This window comes from Lepidochelys kempii, chromosome 27 (assembly GCF_965140265.1).
Source record: "Lepidochelys kempii isolate rLepKem1 chromosome 27, rLepKem1.hap2, whole genome shotgun sequence".
Classification (NCBI taxonomy): domain Eukaryota; kingdom Metazoa; phylum Chordata; order Testudines; family Cheloniidae; genus Lepidochelys; species Lepidochelys kempii.
Window position 1 is genome coordinate 14,566,686 of NC_133282.1, and position 14,818 is coordinate 14,581,503.

At 40.7% G+C, this 14,818-nt stretch overlaps 1 protein-coding gene across 1 annotated transcript in view; it reads right to left on the reverse strand.

The window, feature by feature from the left end:
• The window catches only part of NPEPPS (aminopeptidase puromycin sensitive), a 62,605-nt gene that overhangs the window by 24,852 nt on the left and 22,935 nt on the right, over nt 1-14,818 (reverse strand). Inside the window, exons 4-9 of the mRNA XM_073326253.1 lie at nt 10,139-10,260; nt 8,361-8,468; nt 7,191-7,391; nt 6,598-6,694; nt 6,455-6,488; nt 4,865-4,979 (exon numbers count right to left, since the gene is read on the reverse strand). Coding sequence (XP_073182354.1) covers nt 4,865-4,979; nt 6,455-6,488; nt 6,598-6,694; nt 7,191-7,391; nt 8,361-8,468; nt 10,139-10,260 — 677 coding nt within the window. The remainder of the gene's footprint in view (nt 1-4,864; nt 4,980-6,454; nt 6,489-6,597; nt 6,695-7,190; nt 7,392-8,360; nt 8,469-10,138; nt 10,261-14,818) is intronic.

Here is a 14,818-nt window from a genome sequence, read left to right on the forward strand (position 1 = left end):
GTACAAGCTGCATATGAGGCTGGATTTGAGCACAGAGCCACAGAGGGAACAGTTACAGGAAGCTGACAAGGGAAGACCAGATTGGGGAAGCTGTCTGTGGCATGGAAGGCCACAGTTCAACAAAGTAGCCAAATCCTGGAAAAGGCCTCCATCAACCACAGCTGCACAGGAATTTTTGTATTAATGTCCTTACAGGTAATGGAAAAGGAGTTTGGATACCTGAGGGAGAAAGAATACTGTTGTAAACAGATACTGAAAACCTGAAATCTAGTAATTTTTTTCTTGAAAAAGGAAGTTAAAGTAATTTCTGGATTATACCTATCCAAGACTCAGTCACTGACAATTTTTGCAGGTGTACAATTATATGTACTATATTTTAAATGCATGTTCCTTCTCCATCCCTGGCTAAGAGAGAGAATGTCTACTGTACTGAGATAAGGAAACAGACTACATGTGAAACTGGAAAAAAAAAATAGAGGAAAAGACTTTCCCATCCTCTTATTTCTTTCAGATATAGTACTCTTACTTATAAAACAGTGGTAGGTAAATTCAGATATGTTTGATTAAGTTGCCATGTCTATTTAAGGAGAAGAAAAGTGCTGCAGAGTCAACTCAATAGAAATTCAGCCACACAGCAATTCTACTTCCCAGTTAAGAATGAAACATCACAGAGGGAATATGATAAGAAATAATTTTACTGACATTCTACACAGATAAGTCCAACATTATTTATTTTTAGAGCGGAGACTGTCCAATTTTCATTATAGTTCTGATTAAATCTGTTTTCAAGACAAAGTTCCAGAACTTAAATGTAGTACTGGTGTCAAAGGATTAATGCAACTGAAAAATGAAAGACATTCAACTTTACTTTCAAACTCCCAACAAGTCAGGTTTTTTCTGTATTAATTTCATGAAGTATAAGTGGCTGTCAGTCACATGCTAAGTGCAACAAGCTGCTAGCCTACCCCAGTGAAAACTAAAGACCGGGGTAGACAACTACAGTCTTGTTGCACAGGCATCCATTTATTTCCCAGAACTATTTTGATTCCAATTAGTTTAACATCCTCAGTGTTAAAGAGCTGGCATTTGAGGGCTGTGCTATCAGGTAAGATCCAACATTGGCACATTGTAACCATGATGTAACTGACACTTCCTGCAGTGATAGTATCTTTGTTCCCTGTGTGCAACAAGCTACCTGAAATGGGAAAGTGAAAGACTTGCATTTCACAAAACAATCCTATTTCAAATACAAAAAATTTGAAAATATGAAAATTAAAAGAAAAAAACTTTATGAATGGGACAAAGCTTCAAAAGGGAAAGAAAATGTAAAACTTTATCAAAGCAGCCAAGCCCTTATAAGACAAGTGATATTGCTTTTTAAATGCCTTACTGTAGTGGTTCTCAAGCTGCGGTTAGACCACTGATTGTCTGTGAGCCACTGGTGTCCCAAAAACACTTGCTAGTGATCCACAAAGAACTGGTTGATCACACAATGCCAGCTCTCTTAATTTCTAGCTGTCCAACTGCATTAAAAGCTAAAAATACATTATATACTATCTTAATACAGTACAGACCCGTTTACGCGCGGGTGTCGGGAGTCAAGCCGTCATGACCGCACGTTAACGGACTGCGGGCTAAGAAGGCTATGCTGAAAAAAGTGTCTATGATTCACTTAGAAAAAACGCCGTTATTTTCTGCGCTTTCTGGCTCACTTTTTTTCTCTCTCTTATGAAGTCTGTCATTTGCCACAGATGAATGATTTCGATATTTTCCACATTTTGCCCCTCCATAAATCTTACAACAGTTTCTACAGCACTAAAGGCTTCTGTGGGCGAAACGTTGACCTTTTCAATGACATCCTCACCATCACTTTCGCAATCCGACATAGCCTCGCATCCCATTAATATTTCTTCCTCGGACAGAAAATCTGAAGTCTGGCAATCTTCATCCATCTCCAGACACTCGGTAATGATTTCCGGCAATGGATCCAAACTAAAATCTTTTATAATTTGAAAGAGAAGTTTACCTTTATCTTCTTTTGTCTGTGTGCGTGTTCGTAGGACGTCTTCTTCCGAAAATCCTTCAAAGTCTGGCTCTCAATCAGTGCCACTGCTGGAGTTTTCCGAGTCTGAGCCATCTTTGACAGAAAAGGCATCACCGAGAGCCTTCATCCAGCAGTTTTCAATGGACTTTTGTTTTACTCCATCCCAAGCTTTTTTAACTAAATAAATAATTTCCTTCATGTTTAACTGTTTCAGGAATTCGGAAATGCCTGAAGACGCGCATGACACAATCACCGAAATCAGGCTCCTGTCAATAATTGTTTTTAAAATTCTGAATAATGCTCTGGTCTAAAAGTTGAATTTTTGATGTTGTGTTGAATGGTAGGTATAGCACTCAAATTTTTCCATCGCTCGATACCAGTGATTCAGCTGGAGAATTGGCTGGACAATTGTCAAGTAGCAAAAGTGCTTTGGCTTCAAGTTTCTTCGACCGCAGATGCTTACAAACAGCTGGAACAAAGTGGTTGTGGAACCAGTTGCTGAAAATGTGTCTTGTCATCCAAGCATTTTTGCTGTTAGCGTATACTATTAGTAGTTTGGCTCTACTGAGGGATTAAAGCAGCGAGGGTTATGGAAGTGGCCAACGAGAAGAGGGGTAAGCTTATGGCTGCCCGTCTTATTACTACAAAAAAGAAAAGTCACACTATCCTTTTTTAATCCAGCTGTTTTCTGTCTCTCATAATTAAAGGCTAAAGTCTTATCAGGTAGCAGTTTTGCAAATAAAGCTGTTTCATCACAATTATAAAGTTGTTCTTCGTGGTAGTCTTCATTTTGTAAAAGAGATTTTAACTCGGCAGGAAATGTGTTCGCAGCCGATTCGTCGGCTGATTGGCTTTCTCCAGAAATCGATACCTGTGCTACTGCCATGATGCTTTTTAAAATGACTTATAAACCCCTTGTTGGCTTGGAATGATTCATCCCCCATTAAATTTCCAAATTTTGTAGCTTGGGCTTGAAGCATTGGCCCACTTAGCGGCATTCCTTTCAGCCTTTCCCGAGCAAACCCCGTGCGTGTGGCTTTGTCTATTGTGGGTTTTACTGAATAGCGCACACATTTTTGCTTAAGCCCTGAGGCAGAATCGATATTTTGTACAAAGCCGTTCAATTTAGATTTGGTTTTTAGCCGTCCTCGGAAAGTAGATTCGGCAATCCCAGTATCTTTTGAAACTTTGGCCTGGGTTTCTCCGCTATTTACTCTATCTATTGCAGCTAGCTTTTCTTCTACAGTGTAGGAACGCTGATGCTTGCCCTCTGCTGTTATATTAGGCCTACGGTTAAAATTTTCTAATGTAGTATATATATTACTATAACACTACTATATATTGTATATCTCTCTAGCGTGACAATGACTAAGCGTGCATGCAATATCAGTAAAGACGTACAACACGTTTCCAGCTCCGCACTTCCTGTCGATTTCTATGTCAGTGAGTTAGTGAGCAAATCCGTAGCGCTACCTAGCAAGTTCCTGTACTGCGTGTTAACGAGTCTCGTGTGTTAAACAGGGAGCAGTGGAAGGCATGGCGCTACCTTGCGTAAACAGGTCTCTACTGTATTACTTTTCCTCTTATTTGCTGTTGCTGTCACAGGGATGGGACTTGAGTCACTGAGGGAGGTAGCCTGTGCAATTGTGAATGGGAAAAGAAGTGGTGCACAAGACTTTCTATTATGATGCATGCCACACTATAGAAAAATCTGAAAACCCCTTCCTTACTGCTTTCCCTGTGAAGTGACATCTAAATCTATCTTTCACCCAAGTCATGACCTCTGTTTTGGCAGCCTAAAAGATACGGCTAGGAAACTGCTGGCCCCAGAAGCCATGCTCTTTTTGCTGCAGTGCTTCTAGTTCAATTACCAAACATACTCTGCTTTTGGCAACGCATAAGCTTCCTAATATGTAACATGGTTGGCTTTCAAGGACCCATTAGCAGGGTTTTTTTGATGGGGCTTCAGAAGAAAGAGAGCATCAGGCTACAACAACGCCGCAAAGATCTAATCAGGATCGGCAGAGGCCATTTGTCGGCAGACACTTCAGTAAACATGGCTTTCAGGTTTGTAAGCACAGTGAGGCGTTTATTAGCACCTTTCAACCTGCTGCCTCTCACGTACTTTTATTCCCATCTAAATGGCTTCAGCTTCAATCATTCAGAAGACTGGTTCCCTATGGACCCAAAATAATCTATGTCAGCTACTACCAGGCAACTTTTCAACTAATGGATTAGAATAATACAGTCCCAGTGTCACAAACTGAGAAGGCCTGCTTAGTATGAAAAGTTGCTGATGACACAGTGAATCATCCCTACCAGAAAGGAAAATGATGATTTATCACTTTAGAAGTAATCTAATATGGTGGCTTAACTCATTTCCATGGAAACTTGCTGTTGTCTTCCCACTCTCTGACTACATTCAAACAGACGCTGTCAATTTCTTAACATTAACTCATGCACACATAAACTAGAACAGGTTAATTAGCATTTTTCTCTTTATACATCTGTTCTTCAGGAGCATCTGGTCAAGTAAGTATTTTAAAATCCACTTTAAAAAGACAGCTTTGTAAAGTATCTACTCAACCTGTCTATTACATGATACTGTAGGGGGCACATGAAGAATCTAGGAGAAGCATGTCAAATCTAAACATACGATACATCTCTTCTTAATTAGCTTGCAAGTGTCTTGGGGTGGGGACAGTCTTTTTGTTCTGCATTTGTACAGTGCCTAGCACAATGTGGTACTGTTCCATGATTAGGGCTCCTAGGTGCTATGGTAATACAAATAATAATAAAAATACTTTAAATATTAGATACCATGGTGACAAGGTTTCCAAACCACTGATGAGCAAGTTCGTGTCCCACAACCAAAGCAACCCATTGGCGGGACGAAGAGCAGGAATTTTTGGGATCAATCAGCAGTGCAGTCTCCCTGTTTTTTAAGAAATAAAGATAAATTAATTGAGCAGCACACACCTGGGAAAAATAAGATTTCAAAGTCTGAATTACCTAAGCAACCTACAAACATGATCCGCACAACTGAAAAACAGAAGTTGTTTCAGTTTGCACATAAAAGCAGTTACATTAAATTTCAGAGCTGTTGGGATGAGTTGGGGCAACACTTCCTCAAAGTATGCATGAAATCAAGGGCAAGAAACCCAGACAGGAGAAAAACTTTATTCTGCAAAAAATAGTCCAGCTACATGACTAGAAAAAACAGGGGGAAGTCTCACCTTGACTGCAATTTGCTTTCACACTTCATAATGTATGCAAAGCAAGCCTTCTTTCCCACACTCAACCCAGAGGGAGTCTCCACCCATCCACGTGCCCAATCATCAGTCGTGTTACATTTACCATCTCAGATGCATACGAATATCCACACACAGACACACACACTCATTTCACTTGTGATCCTATAAGGGAAACTCTAAAGAAATCTACAAACACCTGCAACACAACCATGGCTCAGTAGGTCAATCAGAAGAGACTTTTAGACTCCTGCAACTCTAAGGGGGAAAAATGTCTTGGATAAAATATAGCCTGCACATTATGCCAGCCTCCTATCTATCATACAGGTAAGAGGCAAAACTGCCAATCTGAATGCAAGGGGAGAACATAGCACTAGCATTAAAGCAGGCTTTCAAAATTCTACTCACTCAGGGCAAATAATTTTTGCACAGAGAAAAAAATATCAGTTCTCATCAGCACAGTAGAGCAAGCAAGTAGATTTTGTGCATGAGCCAGTAATTTTTCATGACAATTTTGTAAGGCCAAATTAATGGAGTAAATTTAAAAGAAGAAAAATCCTGAAATATCACTTCAGTGCTAATTAATCTAGAGCTAATGAGAGTCTCATGTTGCAGAGGCTGAAGGGAGCGCCTTCCAACAGCTCAAAACAAACACGAGACTATCAAGCAGAAGGTATGAAATTTAGCTCATCTGATCAAGCAACTGAAAATGGAAAGCAAGATAAAGTTTTAAAAATTACTCAACCCACATGTTTGTCCTATGGTTGCAGAAGTTTACTGACTACGGCTAGAACATGCAAAAATCAAAAACAGTTTTCTAAGCTGTGTAAATAACTACAAAAACTTGGGAGAGGGTGGGGGAATGTAGCCAAGAAAACACTTTCTTTTTCTGCAGAAGCTGCTGCTGCCAGATGCTTTTAAAATCTTTAAGGCTATCTTGGCCAGTAGTCTTAAAAGTTCATTCTTGCCCTTCTGAGATGTGAACACCAGTGCATTCTGGTGTAAAAGCCTAAATTACTCAAGACTGAAGCTAGAGTTTGGAGGAAGTTACTCAACCTTACTTGGGATGAAGCCCAATCATGACAGCTCCCTAAAACCAGTTGGATTGCCTCCAAAATTAGTGAGCAAAGGGGGGAAAGACAGTATTTTAACAGCATACCTATAAGTAACAAGGCCCCAGTTCTCCATGGCACCTTTATAAAATAAATACAAAGGTTTATTGACATTGATACACACCTCTTCCTAAATGTTTAAAATTCAAAGAAAATCAATACCGTTCAGCAATAAAGTGAGTTACTTTACCAGCTGCAAAGTCTGCAATAGCTATGAGATCAATTTTAGGAAGAGGATAAGGAACATTGAAGTAGCCCTTATAAAAAGGCAGAGTTTTAGCAGCAACCTACAAAAAAATAAAAGGAAAAACCTAGTAAACATTTTGAACTAACTCACAATGATAGGCCAGAACTGACATTTCCACATGGCTGTAAGTACTCCAGAAAGCAGCACATACTGGCTCTCTTCCCCAGAAATCCCACTTCTAAAAGGTGGGACTTCCAGGAATGCCAGAGTACCAACATTTGGAAGTACCCCAATTTTTTCCAGGCTTCAGCAAATCTCTACTACCTTACACTGACTTTATATAAAAGGTGATAACGCTAAATCATCTCAGTTGGGTCAGAATCTAGATTTTTGTCATGACTTCATGTTTTCTTTGTATGTAATGAATTTCAGTTTACTATCAAGCCTTGTTTCTCCATGTCACTAATCAAACCAAAACCAAAGCAGCATGACAAGTTTCACATTAACTGTGCTGTTGATAGAACCCAGCCAGAACATAGGCTCCCCGCAACTGGGGACTATACAAGTAGTGGAGAAATCACTTCAAGCGCATTTACCTCTAATGCGAACTTTCCCTGTTCTGCTTTGCCAACAGGAGTGTAAACACGGATTAACACACCATCAGATGACCTGGTCTCTACAAAGTCATATTCTCCCACCACAAATGCTACTAGGTACGTTGACATCACAGGTGTGCGGGCAAACTTCACTTCCACCAGATTTTCATCATCAGGGTATGGCTTCCGATCAGTGACATTCTTTCCAACAAAACAGGAAAAGGAATCAGATTAGTTCCATGAAAAGCAACACTGGATTACAACTTTAAAATGCTCATTAGATTTATAGCCCCCCGAAACACAAATACTTATTTTGTATCGTTTACTCCACAAGTAATATCAGACTGCAGTAGCTAAGGTCTGCTGGATAGCTTTTGCTATCAGTTCCTGGACTCCCGCTCTCCAGGACTGGTGACAGGACCCATGCCTATGGAGCCAGTTTCCCATATGAAGTTTTCAGAGCATGATTCTTTTGTTCAAACACTGAATGGATGGCTGCAACAAAATGGTGCTGGACAAGACTTCTGGCTTGCATTAACACATTGCAGCATCAAGCTGCCCGAGCAGAGGAAACTGAGTCTTAACTGAAAATGGCCTTTACTAGTAAACAGTCATCCCAACAATAGGAGCCTGTAGGATGAGACTCTGAAAAGTGGTTTCTTAGTAGCAAATGACTATCATGAAGCTTTACACCATATTTAAAATTGGGAATGCGAAGATACCCGCTTTGTACCTGCGATGAAATTGCTACCACTTGCTCCTGTTACATCTAAACTTTAATTATCAGCTTTCCAGGGCGGAGACCGGTCCTATTCATCTATAAAATGCCATGCATGCTTATGTAGCTATCTAAACCAGCAAAAGTTTAATTTTTTTCATTCATTTAATTGAGCAGCACGTCATGCCACGTGTTAGGACTCGTTTTAATAAACAACCCTCTCTGGCTTGTGCAGCGTATTTAATTTCTGTACTAGCGTCTACTAGCAATGGGTATCTACTTTAAAAAAAGCTTCCCTCAATCAAGTATAATTGCTTAGTAATGACAAATACTACAATCCATCTTCCTATTAATGGATATTACCAAAACACATCACTAACTTGCAAATAAAACCGCTACATAGCCAGTTGCTATAAAAAATTGAGTTTGTTACTTGCACTTTAAACACTTACCATATTTGACAAAGCTACTCTGTCTTTAGGGACAACCAATGAGATATCGAATGTTGCCTTAATAGCAGGTTCATCCCAGCAAGGGAAGGCTCTGCGAGCATCAGTGGCCTGAAGGAAATAAGAGCATTAATTGAACAAATCTTTCACCAAGATTATCACAATGAAGCACATAAAAATACATTCTATTGATAGTCTGGCAAGCTATGGTCAGTCTCTGCTAGAAAAAGTTTCCTTATTCATTTTCCTTGGCCCTTGGATTAGTGTGTTTTCTCTTAGCATATAGTTTAATTCACTCTCAGGTTAAAAAAAAGGCAACAGAAATTCATCTTGTGTTGCCACTGAAGTTTACAGTCCCTGAGCAAAATTCAGCACAGCCATGACCTGAGTAATGCTTCAGTCATGTGAAAGGGAGAGTGCACAGACATCCATAGAAAGCACACAGGACCCCTTGGTTGTATTATCTCATTAGACTGCACGCACTACGGTATGTTTTATGTGCATTAGATAAAGGAAAGAGTGCTTCATGGTTTTGTTTATGTAACAAACTAAGACAACTGTTAAACCAGTGGTCACCAACTGGTCAATCGCGATCAACTGGTTGATCCTGGAGGGATCGCGATCTCTGGCTGCTAAAAATTCGGCAGTGCAGCAGGGCTGCCACTAAGGCTCCCTGCCTGCCCCATCCCCACACTGCTCCCAGAAGTGGCCAGCACACCCCTGCAGCCCCAGGGGAGGGGGAGGCAGGGGTCTCCACATGCTGCACCTGCCTGAAAGCACCGCCTCCGCAGCTCCCATTGACTGGGAACTGGGAACCGTGACCAAGGGGTGCTGCGGGGGCAGTGCCTGAAGAGAGAGGCAGCACGCGGAGCCACGTGCCCTCCCCAGGGGCACATGGGCCCCTTACAGGAGCAGTGTGGGACTGGGGCAGGCAGGGAGCCTGCCTTAGCCCTGCTATGCCGCCGACCAGGAGCTACCTGAGGTAAGTGCCTCCCAGCAGGAGCCAGTACCCCATACCGCACCAGCCCGGAGCCCCTTCCTGCACTCAAACTCCCTCCCAGCGCTTGCACCTCTCATCCCCTGTCCCAGGCGGGAGCCCCCCTCCACACTGCAAACCGCTTGGTCCCAGCCCAGCACCCGCACCCCCTCTCCCAAACCCCAACCCCCTGTCCGGTGAAAGTGGGGGGGGGGGGAGAGAGCGAGCAACGGGGTGGATGGAGTGGGCGGGGCCTCAGGGAAGGGGCGGGGTAGATCCTGGGTTGCCCTTAAATTCAAAAAGTGATTTTGTGTGTAAAAAGGTTGGAGACCACTGGTTTAAAGAATGGTATAAACATTTCATGATGTCAACAGTTATAGAATACTTGAGACACAAGACAGCACACAACCTGAGTGCCATTAAGATATTGTGAGTAAGTCAGACAGTCAAATTAAAAAATTAGTATACTTTCAAAAGGCAATTTATATGGACATTTGGTTCAAAGCAGCTGTTAAAGGAATTCGTTTCTAACACTGCAGCTGTTATACATATGCATATACTATATATAGACAGAGACCTTGACTGAGGAATTTGCCAGACCCTGAATTTGACTTTTAGGTCACAGTACAAAGCTTATTTTTTATTACCTTTTACTTTGCTGAGAGTGAGACGTGGAAAATATGGATTCCAAAAAAATCAGGCCATGTTTGTAGTTGAGACTAGAAAAACTGTACCCAAGTCTTTTCCCAAGAGTAAATCTTATATTAAGAATGACCCTTTCTGAAAACACAAATACAGCTCATACCTCAAATTGAGTGACAGCAGCATAGCGCGTGTCTCCGGAAGGGGTGGTATATTTACTTCTATAGAAACCTTTCATTTTATCATTCAACTCTCCAACAAAGTCTATCTTTAACGTCCCTGTCCCTGTGACAAAAAAAGAACAGATGGGACATGTTATTTGAAGGTGCCAAACAGAACATTTATTTTGTCTGTTTTTTCAGGCCAAGCTATTTAGTTGGCTCACTGCCCTTCTGAAATAACTCTTCCCTCCAATTCGTCCCCACCCACCGCTCCATCGCCAGCACCCCTCAAAACCACCCCCCGCTTTTGGCAGCATCGCACAGAACACTGCTCAATGGCAGCTAAGCTTTAGGAGTAATACAAGCAGAATCTCACCAGCCATGGAGATACCGCAATTGACTGGTACAGTACCTGTGAGGCTTCCGCTTGTATTCACTTTTTCTACTCTATTACTTTATTGTAACCAGACTAAGCTCTACCTTTCTATCTAATTTAAGGACCTGATACAGCAACCATTATAATTATGAGTAAGGGATGCATGATGGGATGCTAATTTTAACTCCACAGGTAGGCTTAGAAAGCCTATTTATATGGAGTGCCTAAGTGGTTATTAATAGAATCTTATGAAAATCTAATACAGTAGTCAAGGTAGAGCTCTGTCTGAGCTCTAACATCTAATTCAGTTACATCCAGGATTTATTCTGCCCTTGATGCCTCAGCACCAAATGGGAACCTGATCTTGCTAAGAAAGGCAACATGCCAATAACCTACAGAATAGAGCACAGTAACATTTGTATCTGCTTAGAATCGTTACACATCTGCATGCAAAGATAAAAATATACACCTTATTCAACTGTGGTGTCAAATTCCAACCTAAAAAAATCTCTCAGCAAACAGAAGTGCCACACAGTTAACAAGGAGTTTGTATATTCAAAGCTTGGAGAGCACTATATTAATTCAGCTTAGTCCTTTCTGGGTAACAAGAGAACAGATAAACAGTCTCTCACATAAATAGCTCCTAAGCTTAACTCTCAATGGCAGGCAGATGATTAGAATCACCTCTGGTGTTCACGAGCAAACTTCACTATTGCTGAAAGCAAACAATCACAGAATCATCTTTCAGTGTCCGACACATCAAAGTAACTTTATCACGAGTGCTGTTTACCTAGTGTGTCAGTGAGAATGTTCTTTGTAGAGCAGGTCTCAAGTCAAGTGAATGTCATTTACAGTGTCAATGCAAATTAAACTTTATTCAAGTGCAATCCAATCACTGATACAGTTCTAATGTAGAATCAACTGTTAACTAAGGAGCTAGACTGACAGTAATTTTTAAGGCTCAGGCACAATTGTTCTTATTTAAAATATGCTCTTGCAAAAGCCTACTAGAATTCTAGAAAAGAGGACCCACAAACCTTTAATCCCATCATTGTGTTTTAATTTCAACCTGCTACTGCCAAATATAATTGAACAAATAGGATTCTTGTAAATTTCAATCTTCTACTGGCTCACAATAATGAACAAACTAGACCAACAGGCTAAGTGCTATATGCATGGAATCAGACTTTGTGCATCTGCACATGAAATGTGAAGCCTGCTGCAGCTCCCCAATCTTTCTTGGAGGAGCCAGGAGAGGAACTTCAAGAACTGAGACAGTGAAGTATGAGAGAATGAAATATGGAATTTTTAAAAGTAGTTAAAATTTTGTATCTTTCAAATCTTGATTCTTTTTTGTAAACAGCTAGGTAGATAGTAACCTGCACTAGATTTTTTTTTTTTTTTTTTTTTTTAAGTCAGTGAAATATTTAAACATCTCTACAAGAGGGGTGTTTCCAACCGACCCAGACACTAGTATTTTACCATACAAATTGCCGTTATCAAATTCACTACAATGCTGCCACTGCTAGGCACCATGATCTCTATAGGCAGACAACGATCACCTGCACATGTTTTCCCACTGAACTACAAATTAATCTACTAATTACTGTGCAAAACAGTTAATAAGCCTAACCACAGAGGACAATATCAAGCACAAAGGATCTGTTGAAAGATTCCTGGAGTTGTCAGCACCAAACCACCACCTGCAGAAAGGGTACTTCTGCTGGGTAATATTCCATAGCCAAGACAATGTGTGGGGCTTGATAGGAAGATTTCTTTAAATGCTGCAATACCAGTAGGCCACGTGATTTCAGTCAGCACAAACACTTAAGTATGAGCATCTGCAGTGTCCCACCAATGTATCAACCTTTTAATCGATTTCTCCCCATCAGGTCAGAAGATAGTTCAGTTTACTTTTCATACCCATTCAGTCTTGGTCCTCTCTGCATGGGCTGCCAAAGGAGACTGCCTAGAAGACCCAACTGTGGTACGGATTTGTGCGAGATGGACATCAGCCCCTCCAGGACATGGGCTGAATCCAAATGCTCATTTTATATAAGCCTCTCAATAACCAGTCCCTTCCAACCTGGGAGAGATTTTAACTCATGTCAGATGTGAAACTATTCATCTCCTAGACTATCCAATGATGTCACCAACCCTAACAACTACTTGAACAATGCTGAGGTCTAAACTGGCCTCAAAAAGTTACTTTATGTTTAGATGACAGAAAGGGAATAAGTATCCTGAGTAAATCTTGAAATAGAGCAGTCTTACATTGTAGTACTTTGCCCTTACTACATCTTTTATTCAGGGATACTAAGGCACTTTACAAGCAAATACTTAGCACTTTGCACTGTGTTTTACATGTTTAAAACACCATACAAACACTCATTAATCCCCAGTTATGGAATCAAGACTCTAGAAGAGGGCTGAGTCTTAAGCAACTTCTGTCATTCCCAGGTCACCAATTTTTCTTGGTCCTCTTCTTGTCTTGTTTTCACCTAGCCAAGACACCCAAAATATTCAGTGAACAATTAAGCTACCTGTTTGGTGGGAACTGAGAACGGAAAGCAACTCTAGCCAGAAAAGAGCCAGAGCAGAGGAGTCATGGTAACCTGAACCATGCCCATTTTCTATGATCCTCACCCTCTTCATATAGGGAGTTCTATACAAAGGAGTTTTTCAATTAACTAGATAATTATTAACCAGGACTGTACAACGATTAAAAAATATTCACAATTAATCGTGAGATAAAAATAGTCACGACTAATTGCCATTTTAATCACACTTTAAATCACTAATAGACCGCCAATTTAAATGTATTATATATATTTTTGGATGTTTTTCTACATTTTTAAATATATTTATTTCAATTACAACACAACACAAAGTATACAGTGCTCACTTTATATTATTTGTTATTACAAATATTTGCACTGAACAAAAGAAATTGTATTTTTCAATTCACCTCATACAATTACTGTAGTGCAGTGGTTCTCAACCAGGGGACCAGGGCCCCCTGGGGCGCTGCGAGGTGGTTTCAGGGGGTCTGCCAATCAGGGCTAACAGACTCGCTGGAGCCTGCATGGAGCTGAAGCCCAGTACCCTGAGTCTCACCACCTGGGGCTGAAGCCTGAGCAATGTAGCTTTGCAGGGGCCCCTGTGGTGTGGGGCCCCAGCAACTGCCCTGCTTGCTACCCCCTAATGCCAGCCCTGGCTTTTATATGCAGAAAAACAGATGTTGTGACATAGGTGGGCCGTGGAGTTTTTATAGCCTTTTTTTGGGGGGGCGGGTGGGGGGGGGCTCAGAAAGAAAAAGATTGAGAAATCCTACTGTAGTGCAATCTCTTTATCATGAAAGTGCAATTTACAAATGTAGATTTTTATTTTTAACGTAACTGTAGTCACAGCCAAAGCAATGTAAAACTTTAGAGCCTACAAGTTGAAGCATGAAGGGGCATACGAATGTTTAGCATATCCGGCACAAATACCTGGCTATGCCAGCTACAACAGTGCCATGTAAAGGCCTGTTCTCATTGCCAGGTGACATTGTCAATAAGAAGCAGGCAGCATTACCTCCCATAAATGTAAACAAACTTTTTTGTCTTAGTGATTGGCTGAACAAGAAGTAGGACTGAGTGGCCTTGTAGGCTCTAAAGTTTTACATTGTTTTGTTTTTGAGTATATTCGTAATCAAAACAATAATACAAAATGAGCACTGTATATTTTGTATTGTGCATTGTAATTGAAATAAATATATTTGAAAATGTAGAAAAACATCCAAAAATACTTATTATAAATTCAAATTGGTATTCTATTGTTGTTTTCCAGGACGATTAAAACTGCAATTAATCGCAGCTATTTTTTTTAATCTAGTTATTTTGTTTTGCATTAATCGCTTGCGTTAACTGCAAGTTTAATTGACAGCCTACTAACAACACTGACGCTTTATGGAAACTGGCCCCTCTGTTTAACTGCAATGTAAATATTAATTCTTAAGCTAGTTAGAAACTGGGCCCTAACTGTTCAGTTGCCTGACATTTTCCCATCAGATTGTGAAATTCAGGGGGGGAAATTTTAAACGAAACACACTGCAAAAGGAATACACAATAAGAGAGGCAGACAGACCCATCCCAAGTGACAGTATTTTAACTTGGCTGAGACAAGTAGCATGTCAGTCTGAGGCCTGGTCTACACTACAGAGTTAGGTTGACGTAAGACAGTTTTGTAAGCGTCTACACTAAAATGTAGCTCCCACCGATGTGAGTCGCTCACTACACCAACTTAACTCCACATCCATGAGACA